The 24,444-nt window shown below is 46.9% G+C and overlaps 1 protein-coding gene across 11 annotated transcripts in view; it reads left to right on the plus strand.

Annotated features, from left to right (window-relative positions):
- Positions 1 to 24,444, plus strand: part of GDPD5 (glycerophosphodiester phosphodiesterase domain containing 5) — a 699,403-nt gene that overhangs the window by 628,152 nt on the left and 46,807 nt on the right. For all 11 annotated transcript variants that reach the window (XM_069203861.1, XM_069203862.1, XM_069203858.1 and 8 more), the window contains one exon: positions 21,432 to 21,514. In XM_069203861.1, coding sequence (XP_069059962.1) covers positions 21,432 to 21,514 — 83 coding nt within the window. The remainder of the gene's footprint in view (positions 1 to 21,431; positions 21,515 to 24,444) is intronic.

Genomic DNA, 24,444 nt, shown 5'->3' on the forward strand with positions numbered 1-24,444 from the left:
CGCAGAACACATGCACTTCCTTATCCACATCAACAACACCACCACCCTCAGAGGCACACTCGTATACAGACCTCCAGGATCACGCCCCCCCTACTGTGACACCATCGCTGACACCATCAGCACACACGCTCTCATTTCCACAGACTATATACTCCTTGGCGACTTCAACTTTCACCTGGAAAACCCTCACGACCACAACTCCTCCTCCCTCCTAGATAACCTCACCAACCTTGGACTCAAACAACTGGTCACAGCCCCCACCCACTCGGCTGGACACACTCAACGCAATTTTCACCTCAAGCCAACACGTCACCCACACCACCAAACTCCAATGGACGGACCACCATTGTGTCCACTTCTCCTACAACAAACCATCCACACACCACCACCAACCCACCACCCCCTACCGCATGGGGGACAAGATCCCTACAGACCGCCTGAACTCCCAACTGACTCAAACCCCCCCAACACCACCGACCCCAACACCGCCGCACACAACCTCAACAAATGGATCACCACCTGCGCAGACTCTCTCGCGCCCCTCAGAAAAAACATCACCACCCGCAACATCAAGAACGCCACATTGTTCACCGCTGAACTCCAAGAGTCCAAACGCAAATGCCGCGAAGCAGAGAAAACTTGGAGACAAGAACCCTCCACCACAAACTTCTCCGTCCTCAAAACCACCACACGCAACCACCACCAACTCATACGCACCACCAAAAGAGCACTCTACAAGGAACGTATTGACAACAGCTCCCAAAACAGCAAAGAACTCTTTACCATCATCAAAGAGCTCTCCAAACCCAAAGCCAGCAACCTAGACCCCACGCACACACAAACCATCTGCAACTCCCTCTCAAATCATTTTCACCGCAAAATCCAGGACATACACAACAGCTTCATACCACACACACCCTCCACACGCAACCTCCACCCGCCCAACACAAACCCACCACACACACCCCCCAACCTACTCACCACCTGGGCCCCCACCACTGACGAAGAAACTGAAAAGACAATGAACTCCATTCACTCTGGCTCCCCCTCCGACCCCTGCCCCCATCGAATATATAACAAAGCCAGCCCCACCATCGCCCCCAAACTGCGAGCCACAATCAACACCTCATTCGAAACCGCCACCTTCCCAGACCCCTGGAAACACGCGGAAGTCACCGCTCTCCTAAAAAAGCCCAAAGCCGACCCAGACGACCTCTCCAACTACCGCCCCATCTCCCTCCTCCCTTTGCCAGCCAAGGTCGCGGAGAAACTAGTCAACTCCCGCCTATCCCACTTCCTCGAGGCAAACCACACACTCGACCCCTCCCAATCTGGGTTCCGCATGAACCACAACACGGAAACCGCTCTCATCGCATGTACCGACGAAATCAGATCCAGAGTCAACATGGGCGAGACCGTTGCACTCATACTCCTGGACCTCTCCGCAGCCTTTGACACTGTCTGCCACCATACACTCCGCACACGCCTTCACAACGCTGGGATCCGCCACAAAGCCCTAGACTGTCTCACCTCCTTCCTCACCGACAGAACCCAAAAAGTCTGTCTCCCACCCTTCCAATCCTCCGCCACCAAAATCACCTGCGGAGTCCCACAAGGCTCCTCCCTCAGCCCCACACTCTTCAACATTTACATGACCCCACTAGCCAACATCCTCAAACCTCACGGTATCTCCATCCTCTCATACGCTGATGACACACAACTCATCTTCTCCCTCACCCGCAACCCCACCACCACCAAAACCAACCTACATGCTGCAATCCTTGACACCGCTGCCTGGATGACAGCCAACCACCTCAAACTCAACTCCAACAAAACCGAGATAATCATTTTTGGCCCACACAAAAACACTTGGGACTCCTCCTGGTGGCTCACCACTTTAGGCCCTGCACCCACCCCCGCAAACCACGCACGCAACCTCGGCATTATCCTGGATCCCTCCCTCTCAATGGCCCAAAAATCAACGCCGTCACCTCCTTATGTTTTAACACACTCCACACACTGAAAAAAACATTCAAATGGATCCCCACAGAGACCAGAAAGACCGTCACCCACGCACTCATCAGCAGCAGGCTAGACTACGGCAGCGCCCTCTACGCCGGCACCACACTCAAACTCAAGCGCAAACTACAGCGAATCCAGAACTCAGCAGCACGCCTCATCCTCGACCTCCCCCACCATGAACACATCTCACCACACCTCAAATCCCTCCACTGGCTCCCCATAGACAAAAGGATCACCTTTAAGATCCTCATCCACGCACACAAATCCCTCCACAACACCGGCCCAACCTACCTCAACGAAAGGGTGACCTTCCACACGCCACCTCCGCTCCGCTGACCTCTCTCTCACCACAGGTTCCCCGCATCAAACACACCACCACTGGAGGCAGATCTTTCTCCTATCTGGCACCCAAAGCCTGGTACTCCCTCCCCACCCACCTCCACAAGACCCAGGACCTCCTACTCTTCAGGAAGGGCCTTAAAACCTGGCTTTTCGAACAGTGATCTCCCATCCCCCCCCCCCCCCAGCACCTTGAGACCCTCACGGGTGAGTAGCGTGCTCTATAAGTTTCTTTGATTGATTGATTGACCATTGAAAACCTTAAAATGATTTTCATTGTACCACACTTTGAATACTCTAGAACCAATTAGGATAAGCCTGTTACACTCTGGGAGGGGGAGGGAAAGAAAAAGCAGATTGATTAAAGGGAATGTTCACTTTTAGAACAGCCACCTAACAGGAAAAAACACTTTCGAAGGGCTAAAAAAGCCAGGCAGACAGGATCCGGCCGGTGTCCCACGCAGCGATGGAAGAATCCTTCAAGTTCCAATCCTGAAGTAAGGTCAAGTCAGAGAAGAAACCAAGAGGAATGGGGAGTTGTCACCCAGGCGTGGTACATGCTCTGAGGTCTCACTGGAAGTCTCGGTATGCAACCAGCCCTCGGGCCCATAGAGAATGAGTTCCCCAGGAATGTCAGAGGAGCAGTCCATGGAGAGTAAGACACCACACCTACAAGGGACTGTGGTGTCCACGCAGGAGCAATGACTGCACATCCCAACAATGTGAGTGATATTCAGGAACTGAATATACAGGAAGTAACACTCAGTGATTGTGGAAAGAAATGCATTAAGTTTCAGAGCAAGCTGAGGGTGAGATTTGGGGAGGTATGTGAGTGGGACACTCAGGCAGTGGTTCTGGCCCTAGCCCCCACCCAAATGAGGAAGACAGCTTTATCCTGATAGATTATGAAGGGGTGAAGCTGCAGGGATGGACAGACAAGTAACTACCTGGTCACCCATGGTATACCTGGCAGCATCAGAGACACAGACTTGGGGGGGGGGGGGGGGTACCATTTTATAAAGGGAATGAGAAGAGGAGGAAGGAAAGGGGAAGTCAGGTGCTCAAAATCCCAAATAACACTTGCTGTACATTTGTGAGTAGGCAAAATTGCAGTGGCAGCTGGTAACCTGCAGAAGAAGTGAGGAGGGCACCCACACGCACACTCAATTTCACCCATCCAAAAGTACACACACCCATCCATTAACAGCAAACACACTCACATTCTCATACCCATCCATTCACAAGCACACATAGAAATACACTCACACTGACATATTCCCAAATGAGCACACACTCACACAGTTATACTTGCCTATTCACAGCACACATGCCTTCATACATACACACAGTCAGCTGCCCCATATCTCAAGGGGGGAGCGGAGTTACGACGGGGGAAACATTTTTTTTAAAAAAAAGAGAGAGAGAGAAATCACTTACCTCCGCCGCCCATCTTCAGCCGTCTCCTGTGGCCTTCCTGCTCTTATGGTGTCCCAGCATTCGCTGGGACACCAGCACAGGTTCCCCAGCAATCCTGTTGCTGCTTACATGCTAAGCATAGCATGTAAGCAGCATCAGGATTGGTCTGAGCGGCAGTCACTGCCTCTCAGACACAAGCCTAGGGTCTGTGCTGTTTCTCCATCCCAGATGTGTATACAGCCAGGTTGGAGAAACCTAAGTGCACATGTGTGTTTGGCCGGCCTGAGACGGCCGGCCGAAAACACATGTGCACTTAGGCCACTCTCCCCTTCTACCCCCTCCCACCTCCCCATGGCTCAGCCCCACTCCTCCCTGCACATGCTGGCTGAGACAGCAGATGAAAAATGAAAAATATAATGATATCAAACTATCGTTTTATTTTTCATCTGCTGGCTTAGCCATAGAGGCAACACCCCTCCACCACTGCAAAGGAGCTGCCCCTGCACACAGGCACCCAAACATTCAATAAGGCACTTTCAGGGCCACATCAGTGATAACAGGTCCAATGGGTGGTGGGAGAGAAGCATGTTGGCCCATTGGAGGATTCAGGAGGGAAAGCAAAAAAACTGAAGATCCTCCTGCCTCCTCTCATTGGTTAACCTTGTCAAGGGTTACCCAATGAGAAGAGAATCTCCGATAACTTGTCACTGAATGGGGTGTGTCAGTGAGACTTGCTGATCCCACTGCATTCTCGGATGAGATAGGGAAGGGTGATTTGATGCTCTTCCTCATCAGGAGCCAGAGGATCCTTGCAGATTTTGCAGGGCTGATGATGTGACTGCTGTCAGGGCTGTGAAATCTTCAGCCTATCAAAACGTGCCCTAGGCTGCCAGGCACCTGTGCGTTAGTGCATGTAAAACGCCTGGCTGCCTGACTCTGGCATGGTGAGTGCCTTTCATGCTGACCTTTTCCTAGAACCAGCTTTAGGGCTGTGCAACATGTGCGACCGCACTGGGTGCTGACATGAAGGGGGGAGGGGGGCACTGACCTCAAGGGGGGCACTGTGTTTAGTAATAACATGATTTAAAAGCACCTGCTGGCGAGTTCCTTGTGTATCCAGCATTCAGGCAGCAATAAAAATGTCAAGATAACACCTGTGATTAATGTTCCTGCTGGAGAGGGACATAGAAGTATTGCCTAATGGCAGTTTTGACTCACCATAAAGGAGCCCAGAGGGCTAATATTCCTACTGCAAAGAACAGATCTGCACTTTATGTGGCTAGCTGAGTGGAATAGTAAAGTCAGCCTTTGCCAGCACTTTAAAACAAATGAAATGTATGTGAGAGGGCGGCTATGGAGAGATGAGGGGCACTTCTGCTGGGTGGTAGCGAGGGACTCCGAGGAGAAGGTCATGTAGGGACACTAAAAAAGATTGTCGCCCTGGGCGCCACCAGTGTCAGCCTGACAAACACTCATGCTTTGATGAAGGGGGTGGAGCCCCTGCACCAGTAATGACAGGCAGCCTCTGGGAAATTGATTTTAAAGAAACATCAAGTCTCAAACAAAGCAATTTCAGCAATCAACCTTCAGTCTGGGATAAAAACAAGTATAGATGGCATCTGTGCACGGGTGCTACAGTAAGGCTTCATTAAAAATGTAGTGCAGAACCTTGTGGCAGTGTTCATTTTGTGTGCCTGGTGGAAGTCGCAGCTTGCGGAGATAAGGCACCAGTTCAGCTCTGCTGGGCTGTAGACCACCAGCCATACCAGGTGGGCATTAGGATCTTGTAGTAGAATAGTGTCCTGAATCCATCTCTTTCAGGGACCTTGGCAACAGCTGCAGCACCTCTACCTGGTAAACTTTGGTCAAAAATAAGCACGCTTGCGAGCTATTGTGGAGGAGTGAAAGACCAAGGGGCCAATTCTGACTATGGCAGGCACACCACCAGCCCACGGCGGAGGGGAACAGGCCGCCAAGCTGGCGGTTTCCCGACTGCCGAATTCTGATTTCCCCGCGGGGCTGGCTGTGTGTTGGTGCCACAGTCATGACGGCAGCACGCTTCAGCTCTAGTAAGAGCCAGAAGCCCATGCCAGCCAGGCTGCGGTGCCGCCAGCCAGTCGGGGGCACTGTGTCCCCAGGAAGTGACAGGGTGCACGCACCTGACCAGCCAGCATTGGGAGTGGGGGAATCCAGTGAGCAACAGCTCACATTTGTGGAGGGCATAATCGCTCTAGGGCCGTTGTTGTGGCCCTTTCCATGCCTTTAGGCCAATCTTCACCTTGCGGGGACCCCGCCAGGTGAAGGTCGGCAGAAAGGCAGCTCCTAATCAGCCTGGCGGCTGATGTTACGGTTCCGCCTCAGTTCACCACCTCTGCTACCACCGCCGCCACTGCGGTAGCAGTAATGTTCGCGGTAGTGGCGGTCCTGAGGTCGTTTCACCACCAAACTCCTGATCGTGCCCAAAATTCGACAGTGGTACAGTGCGCGCCAGTCAGAATCGGTCCCCAAGTGTCTCACAGAGAGGGGTGAGGACAGAAAGGCAGCAATCTTCCAAGCACTTTGCCTCTCACCCTCGCTTGGATAGGGTGCCAACCTGGCTAGGTCTAATCCATGACCTGGCTGCGGCCTCTCCATCTGGTGCTTTTCTGAATTTGGGAGCATAAAAGAGCCTTTGGGTGTGGACCCCGCTCTACACTTTGACTTTCTTTGCCCTAGTTGAAATAGGCGGAATTTGGAACTTTTAAAGATTGTGTAATATTTGCTCAGGTTGCCAACCTTGACCGCTCATCTTTCTTCATTCTGCGGTGTGTTTATACAGAAGTATCTTTACCTTTAACAATGGTAGACAGCTATTGGTCATGCCTCAACCCCTATTCTTTCCCATTTAGTGGGGCTTTGTTTATTTGACAGCATCCATGTAGATTACTAGGACTTCTCTGATTTACTCCCTTTTCTGTGTCCATGTCTGCAGCACCCAGCTGCCCCTCTGGCTGGGATGGTGATATTTTGCTGCCTATATGTTTTTACTTCTAACTAAAATTATAATTTGACTTTAGTCTCCAGTCTTTCCGCTCTTCCCCGTTTCATGCAGCTATTTATCCAGCTGAGGGTAAAATATTTGTTCAATCATAACTCATCCATGCTGTCCGCTTGCTCCTGCGTCACAGGGCTTTGAGTTCAGTAATGAAAAGTTCTTATCAAAAAAGCTACCAGTCCTTCTGTTCAGTAAACGCTGGAAACTCATAGAAGTTCTTGTCTCAGATTAAAAAGTTGATTGCATTGCCAAAGGCTTTTTGTGAACATAAACCACCGACAAAAAAATCCTTGCTCATTTGTTATCTTCTATAATTAAGTGCATCTGCCTTTCCTTGCTAATGGTTCCCTGACGCGAGATTGTGGATTTCGTAAAAAAGATAGAGAAATGGGCTGGCAAAATTTAATTGAGTTTTCATTTGCTATATTCTAATTTTCCGAGGTCTGAAAGGAATAAAACAAAGTGTCCGTGTGAGCCTGTGCGGTCTGATGCTTTGTGAAGTGGCAATCATGGGAATTTGTTACACATTGTTCTCGAGCTCAGGGCAATCACTCGGAATTACTTTTTTTTATTAAGACTCAGTTTGGAAAATATGAAGGGGACTTGGAAGTCAAACGTGTTCTTTTTATTCAGAATTCTGACTCTGAGCCCGAGTAGGATAAACAAGCGATGGCTTTGGAAAATAAATCAGCTGTGAAATAGACATTAATAGAATATGTTTACATTCTAGAACAGTGGTTCCCAACCTTTTGACTTCTGTGGGCCCCCATTTTATCACTACTTGAACCTGGGGACCCCCAACTGAGTCATTACTGGAAGCCTTTGACTCCGGCCTAAACATTGTGGATGATTTGAAACTCGAAACAATACACAGAAAATACAGAAACGAGCATTCATCAAACACATACACAAATGATAATATATTTTATTTCATTTGTAAACAAATATAAATAAATAAATAAAATAATTTTAATAGGAGGAATGAGCCTTTATAAATTCAATTGAAACCACACCTTGTCCATACTATATTCTTTTTGATGCACCGGCTCTGCTCCCACGATTCAATCTGAGGCTGCCAGTTTAATTTTTCGTCTCCAATTTCAAATTCGTTGACAATTACAGTATGTTTAAAAATCTTCAATTGTAAATTTAGCCACTTTATCTATACTCAGTTTATTACTCTGTTCATATTATTTAATTTTGTAAGCAGTTGTGGACCCCCTGAGGATGCTTTGCTGACCCCCAGCGGTCCCTGGACCACAGGTTGGGAACCACTGATCTAGAACTTCTAGAAACTATTACAAAGATAGACCCATTTAGGCATTTACAATGTACAGAGCACAGTGCGGTGGCCCTGTAAATGCCTGGAATGTACATGTCACTGAAAATAATAAATATTGAAAATTGTAACTAAAAATTGGCCCTTAAGGGAGGGAGATGAAGTAGAGAACAGAATCGCTCTCAAGCTCCCTGAGGTTTGTAATCTTTATTGTGATCGCAATTTAGAGGGGTCCCTTTTACCACAGGTCTGTGTGCTAACGTCATATTAAGGGGGGGCGTTTTACACCCCATTGGTCTGTTTCACAGTGCCTTATGCCCATTAAAGGTCAATTTGCACACACAAATGGCTGAAACTGTTTGTAAGGCATTCACGATACATAAAAGTGCTCTTAACTAATTAATTTACTTCCGCGTACTATTAACCTGAGAAGATGTCATAGTACAGATGGGTAAATCCTACCTTAGACTTAGAAAGTGGGGATTCCTGGACCAGGGAGCAGTGCAAAGTTTTGGGAACACCACAATCTTGAGAATTTCCTGGTATTCACAAACTGTTTTCAGACTTGTATATAAGTGGATTTTCAATAGTACAAACCTAGGTAAAAGGCAGAGGAGCTCTGAACATGGTCAAACACAAGTGCAAGTCAACAAGTGAGACGAGAGAAGGCTGGGTTTTTGGTGGTTATGCGTTGTGATGTAGTGTAATTAGGTGAGGTGAGCCTGGGTGTTGTGTGGCTATTGCATTGTGATGAAGTGTAGTGAGGTGAGTCTGGGTCTTGTGTGGTTATTGCATTGTGAAGTAGTGTAGTGAGGTGAGTCTGGGTCTTGGGTGGTTATTGCATTGTGATGTAGTGTAGTGAGGTGAGTCTGGGTCTTGTGTGGTTATTGCATTGTGAAGTAGTGTAGTGAGGTGAGTCTGGGTCTTGGGTGGTTATTGCATTGTGATGTAGTGTTGTGAGGTGAATCAGGGTTTTGGATCGTTATTGTGTTGTGATATGGTGTAGTGTCGTAAGGTGAGTCTGGGTTTTGGGTGGTTATTGCACTGTGACGTAGTGTTGTGAGGCGAGTATGGGTTTTGGGTGGTTATTGTGATGTAGTTTGGTGTTGTGAGATTAATCTGGGTTTTGGGTGGTTATTCTATTGTGATGAAGTGTAGTGAGGTGAGTCTGGTTTTTGGGTGGTTATTGTGATGTAGTTTGGTATTGTGAGATGAATCTGGGTTTTGGGTGGTTCTTGTGTTAGAGTGTCGTGAGGCGAGTCTGGCTTTTGGTTGGTTATTCCCTTGTGATGAAGTGTTGTGAGGTGAGTCTGGGTTTTGGGTGGTTACTGGATTGTGAGGTAGTGTAGTTCAGTGAGGTGAGTCTTCAGCTCTTTCCTGAACTGGAGCAGCATTGGTGGATACACAGATGTGGTTCCAGATCCTGAGTGTACGGATAGAAAAGGCTTGCTGTCTTGTTTTCTCTTTTACACTTCTTATTCTGCAGTCTGCTGGTGCCCTGGCTGTGGGTCTACTGAGAACCACAAATGGTGATGCCCTTGAGTGAAATCTGAGCAGGAGTGGTGGTTGTGGTGGCTCATTTCCACTCTGGAAACTGTTGCAGATTTACTGAAGACAAGGGCGGGAACAAATCCCTTCCTACAGTGGAAATGGGAATTCACCCCAAAAAGAGGTTTCTCATGGGTGAAAAATATTTTTCCATGGAGAAAAGAGAAAATATACGGCATTGCACACCTAGGCAATGTAGTAAGTGGGATTAGAGCAGGGGAATCTGGATATTCAGACTTTTTTCTTAGAATGCTATTGGAAATATGTAAGATGGTCTGTGTAAGAAATTGGGTTTTTAATTGAGGAGCTGAAACCATTCTCAAGCAACAATCGTAATCCTTGACAGGGTAAACCACAGAGGTCATTATTTTATCCTGTGCTTAACTCTCCGGTAGTTTGGCACAAAAGAAGTCCTTCTTAAATTAGAGGCACTGTGTTAAAAATGTATGTAGCACACAAACAGCAATTTAGAACTTAGAAAAATACAGTAAAATTAAGTAAAACGAGACCAAAACAACAAAAATCCAATCAGTAGAATTGGAGATATGCAGATTTAGGTGACAATAGCAGCTTAAAGCACAAATCGCCACTTGTCGTCATCTGGTTGCTGTAGACCAGGAGAAAGTCACAAGTTCAGGTTGACCGTGGTGAAGCACGGGCCGGATACAGAGACCAGGGTAGTCCTGCTGAAAAACTCCCTTTATAAAGTCCAGCGCGAAACGTTCCATTCGTGGTGGAAGAGGCTGCGAGAAGCAGTGACAGGGCCGCAGATGGTCATTACTGTAGCGCAAAGAGCACGCCTGGCATCGCAGATGTCGTCGCTGTAGTTTGAAGATCCTGTTGGGCATAGCAGACAGTCACTGCTGGAGCTTCACACTGGCAATCACTGCAGGCTGTCGTTGCTGTAGCGAGAAGAGCAGATCTTGTGTTGCCGGTTGTCGCTGGCAGTCTCTGTAGCACAAAGCGTCATGTTCACCATTGCTTTTTGATGGTGGTTCCCATAGACAGAAAGATCGCAGTGCAAACTGGCCCGTTCGTGGTTGTGAAGAGTCTTAAACATCAGGATTTTGCCTTTCTTCCCAGAGGAGAAGCCAGCTATGGGTCCAGAACCTGGAGATGCATCTGTTGGGGATCATGAACTCACTTTAGCAGAGGCCAGCAAGGCTCAGGCAGATCCATTTACAGGTCTACATGCAGCAGGTCAGCTGGGCCGTTGCAGGGAGGCATCTGAGCTCCAGGGACACAATAAGTTTCAGAACAGGAGATCAGCCAACTGGCCCTTGGAGTCACTCTGATAGTCCTGGGTTAAAGGAGATGATCCTCTCGCCTTTAAACAGCAGGTCAGACCTTAATTAGCAGGGCATTTCTCCAAAGAACAAGGCAGTCCTCAAGTAGCATGGCAGTCCTCTAATAGAGCAGGGAAGTCCGCTGAGAACCAAGGATGGCTTCTTACAGCAGGGCAGTCCTCTGAGTACAAGGCAGTCCTGAAGTCTTCCGCAAGTCCAGGAGTATACTGAAGAGTTGGTCTGAGAGTCCCATATTAATACCTGCTGCCAGCCTTTGAAGTGGGGAAAAAGTTCTGTACTTCCCCCTCCCCCAGATCTCATTCTGGAAATTTCCTTCCTCCATCTGCCCAGGCTCCAAAGGCTTTGAGGTGACAAAAGACATGTGCCAGGTTCTTTGTGTGTGTGCGCTGGAGGCAGCCACTTTGAAATGTATGTGGGACACTGCTCTGACCCTCCCAAACTAGCAGGATGGCCCATCCTGCCAACACCTAGTCCCCATTTGTCTGGGAGGAGTACACAAAGGCCAACTGCCAACTACACTCAATCATGTGACCCAGAATATAGGTTGCAGCCACCAAATGGTTAGGACACGAAAATGTCAACTAGTCATGTGACCCAGAATATAGGTTGCAGCCACCAAATGGTTAGGACACGAAAATGTCAACTAGTCATGTGACCCAGAATATAGGTTGCAGGCACCAAATGGTTAGGACCATTAAATGCCAACTTTCAAAAAGTGGCCTTTTCAGAATTGTGACTTAAATCTGACTTTACCATTAAAGAGGATTATACATTTCAATTCGTTTGAGGCCAGATATGACTTTCTACCTGCTCCCAATCAGATGTTAGCACTTAATATATGTAACAAGGTTAACTGTATGTTATCCTACAGGAGAGGTGGGCCTTGCAGTAGTGAAAAACAAATGTAGGAGTTTTTCACTTCTAGGACATGTAAAACTTAAAAGTGCATGTCTAACTTTTTCAGCACTCTTCACCCTGCTCTTGGGGCTACCCTTGGATGACTTGTATGTTTTAAAAAGAAAGATTTAGGCCTTCTAAAAGATGTATTTTACCAGATCAAAATGGAAGTTTAAAACTGTACTGCTGGCTGCAATGCCCGGACTGAGACATGTTTTAAAAGGCTACTTTAGTGAACAGCACAAGTACTGCTGCAGGCTCACTAGCAGTATTTAATTTCCGGGCCCTGTGTACATGTAGTACCACCTTTGTAGGGAATTATAAGTAAATTTGATGTACCTATTGGGTGTAAGCAAAATTTACCATGTTTAAGGGAGAGAGCACAAGCACTTTAGCACTGGTTAGTAATGGTAGAGTGCGCAGAGTCCTGAAAGCCAAAAAATTAGTTCAGAAAACAGGAGGGGTGACGGGAAAAGGTTTGGGGGATGACCCTGCAGAGACTGCCAAGTTCAACAGTCAGCGACATAGTTGTGGATAACATTGCAGCACGTGGCAGAATGTCTCATGAGGAGTATGGATTTTAGGAGCCTATGTGGATGACAAGGTCCATTAACAACAGACAAATGACGGTAACAGGGTGCAAGATGACAAGGAGAAAACTTATTTTTACTTTCTGAAAATTAGTTACTACCAAACTTTTTTTATTTCTTTAATTTGTTTCTATTGTGCAACTGCACCAAACATAGAAGTAGCAAGTAGAACATTAGACTGAAAGCATGAAGAGCACACAGCATTCCAGAACAAAATGGGAGAAGCCGCTGCTGGTAAATAAAGGTCCCTGTGTTGACATCAGTTCAACAGAGACCAATGGAGTTAATTTAGATGGATCTGGGAAAGTAGTGTTATGGTCCTTTTCTGAAGCAGAGGAAGGTGGGCTGTGTCTTGGATGTATGGTGGCTATCCTATCGAAAAATTGCTTCAAGGCTTGAGTTGTTTTAAATTTTATAGTCTCAAGGAGAAAGTCCTTGCTCGTCAGATGCCTTTGACCTCCTGAGACAGCCAGAGGTTAGGTGGGCTTTTCTTGTGAATTATATTTAATGTCAGAAAGCCAATTCTATATTTAATCCTGTCTTTGAAGGAAAATCAATGCATGTTTTTCAGGGTTAGTTAAAGGTGACTGAATTTACTCTTGAACACATCTAGTCTGGATATTGCATAAAAGATGTTTTCAATGGGGCTATGGATGATTGCGGTTGTCGGTATAGAGTTGCCAGAGTCTTGTTGGAAAATGATAAAAGCATGAACTGCACTTTCACTTGGCTTGGGGAAATGAACCACACCTTTGTGTACCTTGGGAAAAGAAGCTTCACTTTCACTTGCCTTGGGTAAAGGAGCTGCACTTTCACTTGCCTTGTGTAAAGGAGCTGCACTTTCATATGGGATGGGGGAAGGAGCTGCTTTTTTCACTTAGCTTGGGGGAAGAAGCTGCACTTTCACTTGTCTTGGGGAAAGGAGCTGCACTTTCACTTGGCTCGGGGGAAGAAGCTGCACTTTCACTTGTCTTGAGGAAGGGAGCTGCACTTTCACTTGGCTTGGGGGAAGAAGCTGCACTTTCACTTGTCTTGGGGAAAGGAGTTGCACTTTCACTTGGCTTGGGGAAGAAGCTGCACTTTCACTTGTCTTGGGGAAAGGAGCTTCACTTTCATGTGACATGGGGGAAGGAAGGAGCTGCTTTTTTCACTTGGCTTGGAGAAAGGAGGTGCACTTTCGTTTGGCTTTGGGAAAAGAGCTGCATTTTCCTCTGGGTTGGAGAAAGTAGATGCAGTTTCACTTGCTTGGGTTATTGAGCTGCACTTTCACTTGCTTCCGGTATTAACCTGCACTTTCACTTGGCTTGTGGAAAAGAGCTGCAGTTTCACTTGGCTTGTGGAAAGGAGCTGCAGTTTCACTTGGCTTAGGGAAGAGCTGAATTTTCACTTGGCTTGGAGAAGGGAGCTGAACTTTCATTTGGCTTGGTTAAAAGGAGCTGCACTTTCACTTGTCATGGAGAAGGAGCTGCACTTTAATTTGTCTTGGGAAGAGGAGCTGCACTTTCTTTTGGCTTTGGAAAAAGAGTTGCACTCATGGCATAGGAAAGGAGCTGGGCTTTCCCTTGGCTTTGGGGAAAGGAACTGCACTTTTATTGGTTTGGGAAAAGGGACTGCACTCTCACTTGGCTTGGGGAAATGAGCTGTGCTTTCATTTGGCTTAGGAAAAGGAGCTGTACTTTCACTTAGCTTTGGGGAAGGAAGCTGCACTTTCATTTGGCTTGGAAAAAGGAGCTGCACTTTCACTTGCCTTGGAGAAAGCAACTGCACTTTCACTTACGTGGGGTAGGGAGCTGCACTTTCACTTGGCTTGGGGTACGGAGCCGCAGTGTCACTTGGCTTGGGGTACGGAGCCACGGGGTGCATAGCAAGTGAGCCTGACCAGTGCAGTGGCGTTAAGGGGGTTCTCCCCTCCCCCCAAGAAAATCTTGGAAAAGGCAATAATAGTGCATTCTACTACACATTTTTCATTATGTATTCAATTGTATTAGTTTTTAAACCATAGTAAATGATGACCTTACACTGCACCAGGATTTGGCAACCTTTATTGGGGTCCTTCAATGATTCCCTCACCACCGCCTTCTAACAGCCCCTCTCATATCTCCGTAGCCCCTCTGCCACATGTATTTTATTCGTTTTATAGCATCTCTCTTACAAGCGTTGGGCGCTGGTTGCACTTTACACACAGAGACAATGAATCATACATGTGTAAATAAGTGTACAGCAGTGGTTCCCAGCCTGTGGTGCGGAGACCCATGGGGGTCAGTGAAGCCGCCTCAGGGGGTCCTCGACTTCTTCAAAAATTAAATAATATTAACAGATTAGGTCCCCACCATTCACTAATGACTCAGTGGGGGTTCCCCGGATTCCAATGAAGATTCAGTGGGGGTCCCCGGGCTCCCTTAGTGAGAAAGTGGGGGTCCACAGAAGTCAAAAGGTTGGGAACCGCTGGTGTACAGAAAATGTTGACCAAGGGAACTACAAGGTGTAGGATTCACGTGCCATCCATACTGGTAGGCATTTTTAAGAGTGCTTGGCCTGGGGAAGCATAAACTCAGGATTCAGAACGTAACATAGTAGTTAGGTTTGACTTTACTAATATCAATTTATTTGTACCCAAACAAACCCTTTTCAGTTAAATTAGGATAATCAAAGACTAGAAAAGACATAACTTTTCAACCCGTACCATGCAGTTTTCATGCAGCTCTTTGATGGCAGTTCATAGCTCACTGTGCTGGATTATGATTGTAACTTATGCCCTGCACAGCAACAAAAGGATCCCTGTGAAAAAAGCAGTAACACACTGTGCTATGCACATAAAGTACTGTTGTGTGATCTGCATTGTACACATTCTTTGCCTCAGGCATATTAACCCTCTACGCTACCTTGGAGGAGTCAAAACTGCTCCTAGACAATACGTGATCTCTCTCCAGCAGCTACAGTAATCACCAGTTATCTTGGCACTTTTGTTGTTGGCAGGTCATATCTTCGAGGAGACGGGGTTGTTTGGGGTGTTCTACCCCCCTAAAAATGTATTATGCTGTTAATGTGAACTTACTTTCAGTTGGGTAGGGTGGGGTGTATGTTGGATTTCACCTGGTATTTTTACATACACATAGACAAGAACAAGCACATGCAATCTCGTTTGTTTTGAAGGTCTTAAAAAAATATTGGATAGTTTGAAAAATATTGTTTCTAACAATACCAGCTGTCCCTTAAGCCCTCCACGTGCCCTTCTTGGTCGTTGGGGAATCTGAAGTTCACCCATCCCCCGGTCTTACTAACCAAGCTACGCCCCTGGCTGTTGCCTGAAAACTGTTTGATACACAAGGAACTCTGCTGTATTTTTAAAACCGTTGCACTGCTACAATAGTGGACCCCCCTCCCCCCCCTAACAAAACCGGACCCCACCCTTCCAGCCTCCCGGGGAAATGCCCGATGCCCGGTCCGGCCAGTCCGGCCTTGATGTTGGGTGTCTGATTACTTGATGTGGAGTAGGTTGTCTTTCTCTGCCAGGGGTAGGTGGTCTCGTGGGAGTTGCCATGTGGTTGTGGTTGCAGCCACACATGGCCATGGTTTAATATTATTCACCAGCTCTAGAAATATAGGTTTTTATCTGTTGGCACTGAGGTTGTAGTTTGAGATGGGCCCTAAGTCAGTCGTAACATTCTTGTTCATTCCCGGCCCAAAAGATTCAGTACATTTTCCAGCACTTCACCGAATTAGACAGTGCTTCAGTTGTTGTTACAGCTAGAAGTTAGCGCCTAGAAGCCGTCCTGTGGCCGTAGTGTGCACTATCTCCCTTCGAGGCCTCTTTGTGAGTTTGTTCAGATTCCTGGCAGACCCCGGCTCTCGTTGACTCTTCACAAACGTGAAAGTTAAGTGACCGAAGAGCATGAAACTTAATCTGAAGTGGGAGATAAACAGCTCATGTTCAGCTTTGTTCGTGTTGATGGAAGTGAATCTGCTCCGAGGTGAGCGCCAGCAGTTGGCTTTCTGCCCTCGAAGAGTTCCCTTGTCGCCTGTTTGCTGCCCCCTTGTGGCACGTGTGGTGGGAGGTTAACGCAGTGTCATGTTATTTGGTTTTCTCGCACGCGAGACTTTCTATCAGTGCGTTTCACCCCAGAATCTAAGCGAATTATTGAGGCGGGTGTATGTGTATTTCCAAGAAGGGACAGCTATTTTCAAGCTTCAAAAGCTGAAAGGAAACGAGCAGTATAAACTAGGACTCTAGAGGCAGTGTGACCTTATATGGCGTCGTCAGGTTAACCCAGACATTTATCAGAATTGAACATGCAAATATAACTAAATAACCGTGGGCTTCGCAGCTACCGTACGTACATTTTTTAGAGTCCCAGGTAAAATTATGTTTTGCTGTTTGGACGCTCCTTCTTCAACCGTAGGCTTCGCAGCTACCGTACGTAAATTTTTTTTAGAGTCCCGCGTAAAATGATGTTTTGCTGTTTGGACGCTCCTTCTCCATAATGGCACGACCATGTTGGACATTTCTCGCTATCTTGCACCCTCTCGTGGCCATTTATGGCAGTGCTTTTCTTTAGACCAGTGCTCTGGCCTCTCACTAGCTCTGTGGTGAATGAGCTGCCAGTTTGATAGTAAGATTAAACAGCATTAGATCATCTATTGGGTTAAGAGCCCTGCGTTCCTACTCTGCCCTGCGCCCCCGCTTCCTTACCTCGCCTGACCGGTACCTCACGGTCCTCTAGGAGCGGTCCACCGCGGGAATGCGTCAGTGCCTGCTCGCCTTTACATGTGGTCGGTTTTGGACCGCTGCCCAGTAATAATTAGAAATAAATCTTCACTGCACTGACCCTTCTTATTATCCAGCAATTTTCCCAGCTCCAACTCTGGCCTTAAAAGGGGGTTTGGTCTCTTCCTCCGTTGCAAAAAGGCATCTATTTGTCCCATAGTTCGTGTTTTCCCAATTCTGTTCTGCCTACCAAGGTCCTGGATAAAGTTACAGGTGGGCAACTTTCCCGTTTCCGTAAACATTCAACTGTGTTGATCCTGTATCGTGGAATCAGATGTAGTGGTTTGGTGGTGGTCCCTAATGGCCTTCAGGGAGCACTGGATTGGGGGACGGAGGTTCCTCCACGCGTCTGAACCCTTCGGCCACTGTTGCCACCCCATCGTTTTGCCAGACTCCATGGATTGGGTGTCCAGGAGATGCTGCTGTTCTGAAGTGCAGCCCCCCCTTGTTACTTGATATCAGACAGTTTTAACCCGGCTTGCGTTCCTCAACTTCACCGTGGTGGTCTGCAGGGCTGGGCCGTGAGCCCGGCTCTTGTTAGGGCCTCTTTGACTCCCTGGCTTCTTCCATTTACACTTTATATTTCATTCTTTGCCTGTGCTGAGCGCCACGTTTCACGGTGACTTAGGAAAAGACCCTATCTGTTCCATTTCACGTTGGGTCGTCATCGGTGTCGTATAACCTAACACAGGTGGAACCGAGGTACCTAATATTTGGGTTCCCCCATAAGTATGTCCCTTGACCTGGTGGTCCTTTGAACTTTGAGAGCCTTCTGTCCTGATAGGAATGTGCAGAATGTCCGCTTACTGTTTGACATGCTGCTGTCCACGCCTAAAATCAATTAGGCAAATATGCGGTTAGATTCCAAAGAAAACTTTATCCACAACAGCGTGGAGCGCCGGGGCGCCCTGCTCTTATCTCCTCAAACAACATCTTACGTAGGTTTTTGTGCATTTCAGTACGTCTTGCTGAAGATACGTAGCCAATCAGCGCTTAAGCAGCGTACCACATTCCTGCACATGCTACCAATCATTTATGAGCTCTAAGGATTTGACTCTATATTGATATCGACTTATGAAACCATGTCAGGTAAAGCAGCCGTGTGTCACACGTACTTGGGATTTCCTCATTTCTCGACGCCTTTTGGTCATTGTGCGTTAGCCCGGGACAGCTGACCTTTAAGCGTTCTGCATCCTCACGTTAAGTGACACAAAATGGAACCTGAAATCAGATGGTTTATACACTGCCCTCCCACCCCCCCTCCACATCCTTGTTTCTTCCTCCTGAAGCCTCTTAGCAGGATCCTTCCCCCACCTAGCCGCAGAATTGTGATTTGACTCGGAATCCTGCCCCACCTTCCCTATGGTGACGAGTGATACCCTGAGCTCCCTAAATCTTTACTGTCTGCCCCCCAGAACATTCAGAACTGGACTTCCAATACTCCCTTGGCCTGATCGACCAGGCTCATATTTCTGACTTCATCTCATAAAGCTCCCTTGGCTTACATCACCAAATGGTCCGTCTTTGAATTTTGATGGCTGAGGTTTGGTGCCTTCCACGGCACGGGACCAGACCTTTTTCAGTACAGTTTCAAACGTCATTCCCATTCCCGCTCGCTGTTTACCTTCTTTGACATTCATTTTTCCTCCCCGAGTCGTCTGAGCACATCTTAGTGGACGGCCATATGAATGCCCTGCGATGGAACCCCCTTATTCCTGGGCTGCCGGAGTAATACCTCGACACCTGGCTGCTTGCCTCTTCATCCTGAGATTGACTGGCTTCAAGGTTGGAAATGTTATTAGCCCCCCTCCTGTCCTTCCGAAAAGTTACTTGTGTAGTGCATGAGCTGCAGATGAGGGCCAGGCCTGGCAAATGTGACAGTATTTCCAGGAATTGAATCGGCGCCCCCTCCCCCACTCACGAGTAATCATCTAATTCCGGTTCTAGGCTGTGAAATGTTGGGGCATGGGTACCAACACATTTACACGTAAACACAGAGTGGGCAAAACCCTTGATACGTCACATTCTTAGTGGATTCTACTATCTGTGGTTCTTTCTTTTAAAGGAATGGGACAGTCCACAGAGCTTGAGCAGTGAACCTAGGAACTATGGTGATTAATGTACTGCCATACCTTTACGTCTTTATGGGGCTGAATACATATTTTTCCCTGCACAGTATCTCCATTAAGGTCTTTGGTGGTAACACAACACTACTTCGCTCACCTGTGTCTGCATGAATTCCCTACCCCGGTTAACATAACTGTTCACTGTAGATAATGAGAGACTCAGTGAAATGCATGCTGTTCTCCTGATCAGACCACTTCTCCATCACAGGGCTAGCTATTACTCCTTTTCATTTATGTTTGTTCTTTACCATGAAATAGGGTATGTCTGAGCACTGTACGCGTGTGAAAGCCTGAAACAATCTATTACATGAGCAGCTTGGTACAGTTACCAAGAACATTGTGCCACAGGGCGCCAGAGACTATAGATCACCGAGATTAGAGTATCCAAGCTGGAACAAACATGGCATTCTAGGCTGCAAGGTGCCCAGATGATAAGGTTATAAAGATAATGTACAAGCCACAATCCGTAGAGGTCGTGTCTGTTGAGGAAACATAATTGCAGGTAGCCAAGGTGAGCTAACTCAAGAAAGTGTGGCAAAACCTGGATCATGCATGATGGAGCATGACCATACCTAGGCAAAGCATGGCTTAGTGAGTAATAGAATTAAACATGATAAAGTATAGAAAGTGAAAAGGCTTTGGTAAAGTATTATCCTTCCTGGAAATGAGGTACACTTCTTTGTAGGTGGATGTGCACAGGTGATCAGAAAAATGCACGGTGCACGTGAACCGGTGGCTAAAGTGGGCTGATTAACTCCCCATGCTTTATGTTGTGGTGCACAGTAATTTGCAGGGGCAGCTCCTCCGCTATGGTGGAGAAGCGCCCCCCCTCGCCAGCAAAAGGAGCTGCAAACCTTTAAAAATAAAACTATAATAAACAATGTTTATTATCGCTTTATTTGTAAAGGGGACGGCGCTATGGGTGTGACGAGCACTGAGGGTAGTGCACAGACCACTCCCCTCAGTGCGCATTGTATGTTTGGCCGGCTGTCTTGGGCCGGCCAAACACACAGGCGCACAAGGGCTCTCTCCAACCCGGCACTGTGTTGCCGGTTTCGAGTGAGCAAGCCCAGGCTCCCAGTCTGCGTTGGAGCGCCCAGCCAGGGAGCTCCACCCAATCATAACGCTGCTTTGAGCAGCATCATGATTGGCCGCAGGGCAGGCTGGGTGCCTGGAGGGCGGCAGTGCGGTCGCAAAGTTCAGGTACGTTTTTAAAAAATTTTTTGTTTTATTACCCCCGCCACTTTTCTCAATCGCCAGCCACGACTGGTAATTTGTGAAAGACAGTTGAACCCACCAATGGATGAATAGGTCTGATCCAAAGCCTCTCTCTACGTATATGTGGATGTATTTCTATTTTTTTAATTACATGATACTGGTGAGAGAGCTTAAGCTTTCTCATGGCCAGGCCCAAGTAGGGATTTTACTCCTATAGAAAATTGAAATCAATGTTAGCACGCAATGTGGAACAATGAAATAGAGTATCTGTTTATATGCATACCTCAGAGAAGTAGTCAGGCCATTGCTTATACACATCTCAGCTCAGAACGGATGTGGGGTAGAAAGTGTCCATAGCCAAAGGAGATGGCTCACAATTCATTGCATCCCAAGAACATGCAGTGTAGTGGCAGCTTTTAATATCCATCTCCAAATCTATATGTGGCAGAATATTAAGAGACATGCATATCGTAGGGGCTATTGATTTACAGTTCACTGAAGCCTGGAGTTTTGCGATTAATGTTATGAATACAAGTTCAAATTGAAAATGGAAGCCAGGATTAGACGGGCAGTGTTTCTATCTTTGTTGTTGTATCATGGAACTGGTTCTTGGGTGAAAGTCCTACCTTTTGCTGAGAAAGATGCTACAAAATTCAAGGGATGGATATTTTGTGGTCCGGCCCAGTACTGGCTGCTGCATTAAATATAAACAGCGACCTCCTAGACCATGTTTTCTAAAACTTCTTCCATTATCACTGATGAAAAGGAAGAAATGCCCAAAGGTCTCCCTTCCACAAGTGTTTCCTCTAGATGAATAAACTTCATGAGGATCATTTGCACAGGACCATTTGAGGTGATCATATCGTTAATTGTTTGCTTCTCTGTTTTAGCTTGCACCAGAGCACACGTTGATGTCCTTCCAAAGAGCCGTGGAGCAGAAGGTCTATGGCATACAGGCAGACGTGATGATAAGGCAAGTCTTGAGTGCCTAGAAGCCAATTTAATGGGTTTAATCTTCGTCGGTTGTCAACTCTGCTTCTCCTGTTCCCACTCTTGTACAATGCTTAGTCTTTTGGAAATTGGTGGCCTATGGTATAGGCAATGTGCAAGACCATTAATTTATATTTATTGGACATGAGGGAGGATTCGGAGCAGTTGGCGATCATTTATGCAGACAATTCGCTGTCTTTTGGCATCAATTCTTATGCTCTGTCATGAAAAAGCTCTAAATAAATTCACACATAAATGTTTGTTTAACATACACCCATTTAGGTTTCGTTCAACCTAGAGCAGCGTTAATATGATTTAAAGTCGCCTACCCCGGTGCAAAAATATGCTGATGTCATCGCAATAGAAAGAAAATGACCGAGGATTAGAGATCCTCATTAGGAGTCAAGTCTATCCCAGCTATATTAGTTTCACACCTGCGGCTGAGTGTGGCCCAGTATAGGACAGCCAATGGGTTCCATGAAAACAGGAGAAAGTGTCATTAGAAGCCTAAGTTCATTTATGAAATCATTACATTGAAAACAACTCTAGTAAGATCACTAAATTTAACTACTCAAACGTTTTATGAGGTGGGGCATTTTATCAGTCCAAACAGCAGTTTTGAAACAACCTTGACATAATCAAAGTCTTCAACTCTGCATCTGTTAAAAGCAGGGGTACCCATGGAATACGATAATGGTTTGAATTGATGGAAGCATTAAATAATTATTTTTACTAACAACCATACGAGTATCAATTGGTTGTCCACACTGTAGGAGTGGTGCTTAGTGAGGTGTACTTTTGGTACTAAATTTTTCTGAAGATGGCCCATCAGTATTCTTTTAGGCCGAAACATATAGGGCCTGATTCTAACTTTGGAGGACGGTGTTAAACCGTCCCAAAAGTGGCGGATTTACCACCTACCGTATTACGAGTCCATTATATCCTATGGAACTCGTAATACGGTAGGTGGTATATCCGCCACTTTTGGGACGGTTTAACACCGTCCTCCAAAGTTAGAATCAGGCCCATAATGTCTTGACAAAGACCGCAAAGAAGAATCCCAAGAACCAATAGTGTACCTAATGGTATATCGTCTCTCGGTGCTGGAAATGTACTTGTTTCAGTTTAAATGCTTAAACCACAAGAATAATGATGCCAGCAAATTTTTGTTTCACTTTTAGTGCAATATTGTTACTTTAACAATATTGACTGACAGTACTTTATTTTGTTACTGTGTAAATTGTTTTCACATGGTACATTTGAATGAAATTCTTCCATTATAGTTGAGCTAGGCTCTCAATTTTCTGCCTTTATTTAACAAGTTGTTAACTCGTTTCATCTGTTGTCCCTACTATGTTGGATGGACACGACATTGATTATCGACTCATTGAGTTTCCATGAGGTACACTTCACCTGGCTTCCGTTTGCTGTACCAGGTTACATTGCACTGTAAACCTGAACTTGATTTTAGATGATTCTGAATATGTGCCAGATTTGACCCCTACACAATTATTTTGTAATTTTATAGGACTCTGTGAACTTCTAAATTCCACTCTATCTTACGTTAGTTGTCTTTCTGTGGTTTGTTCCAAACCATTCTACCAAGAGTTTGTCTGCTTGTTGGAAACCAGTATGAAAACTTTAGAAATCCATACATGCATAGTTACAGGCTTCTTGTATTGTATAATGGTGCCTCAGGATGGTGCTTGGTGTTCTCCCCCATGTTGGGATATGAACCTTCATGTAATTGTTGAGTGATTAGTTTATAATGGTGTATACTACTGTTAGTGAAGCGTTTTTGGACGCCTTTTCTTCAATGTTTTTGTTACTCTGCTCTTCAGACCCAACCATACACCACTGAACCCACTTCCCCGGACATCACCCTCAACAACTGGACCCACATCAACACGGAAGAAACCAAATCCATCATGAACTCTATCCACTCCGGCGCCCCTTCGGACCCCTGCCCGCACTTCATCTTTAACAAAGCCGACGACATCATCGCCCCGCACCTCCAGACCGTCATCAACTCTTCTTTCTCTTCTGCTACCTTCCCCGAATGCTGGAAGCACGCTGAAGTCAACGCCCTACTAAAGAAACCTACGGCTGACCCAAGCGACCTGAAAAACTTCCGCCCCATCTCTCTTCTACCTTTCCCAGCCAAGGTAATAGAAAAGACCGTCAACAAACAGCTGACCACCTTCCTGGAAGACAACAACCTGCTCGACCCTTCACAAACCGGATTCCGAACCAACCACAGCACGGAAACCGCCCTCATCTCAGTCACAGACGACATCAGAACCCTGATGGACAACGGTGAAACAGTCGCCCTCATTCTCCTCGACCTCTCGGCTGCCTTTGACACCGTCTGTCACCGCACCCTAATCACCCGCCTACGCTCCACCGGGATCCAAGGCCAGGCCCTGGACTGGATCGCCTCCTTCCTCGCTAACCGCTCCCAAAGAGTTTACCTCCCTCCGTTTCGCTCAGAACCCACCAAGATCATCTGCGGCGTACCTCAAGGCTCATCGCTCAGCCCGACACTCTTCAATGTCTACATGAGCCCCCTCGCCGACATCGTACGCAAGCACGACATCATCATCACCTCCTACGCCGACGACACCCAACTTGTACTCTCCCTCACCAAGGACCCCGCCAGCGCCAAGACCAACCTACAAGAGGGTATGAAGGACGTCGCAGATTGGATGAGGCTCAGCCGCCTAAAGCTGAACTCTGAAAAAATGGAAGTCCTCATCCTCGGCAACACCCCGTCCGCCTGGGACGACTCCTGGTGGCCCACGGCCCTCGGCACCGCACCGACCCCCGCAGACCACGCCCGCAACCTCGGCTTCATCTTGGACCCTCTTCTCACCATGACCAAGCAAGTCAACGCCGTGTCCTCCGCCTGCTTCT

This window comes from Pleurodeles waltl, chromosome 8, assembly GCF_031143425.1.
Source record: "Pleurodeles waltl isolate 20211129_DDA chromosome 8, aPleWal1.hap1.20221129, whole genome shotgun sequence".
NCBI classification, from domain to species: domain Eukaryota; kingdom Metazoa; phylum Chordata; class Amphibia; order Caudata; family Salamandridae; genus Pleurodeles; species Pleurodeles waltl.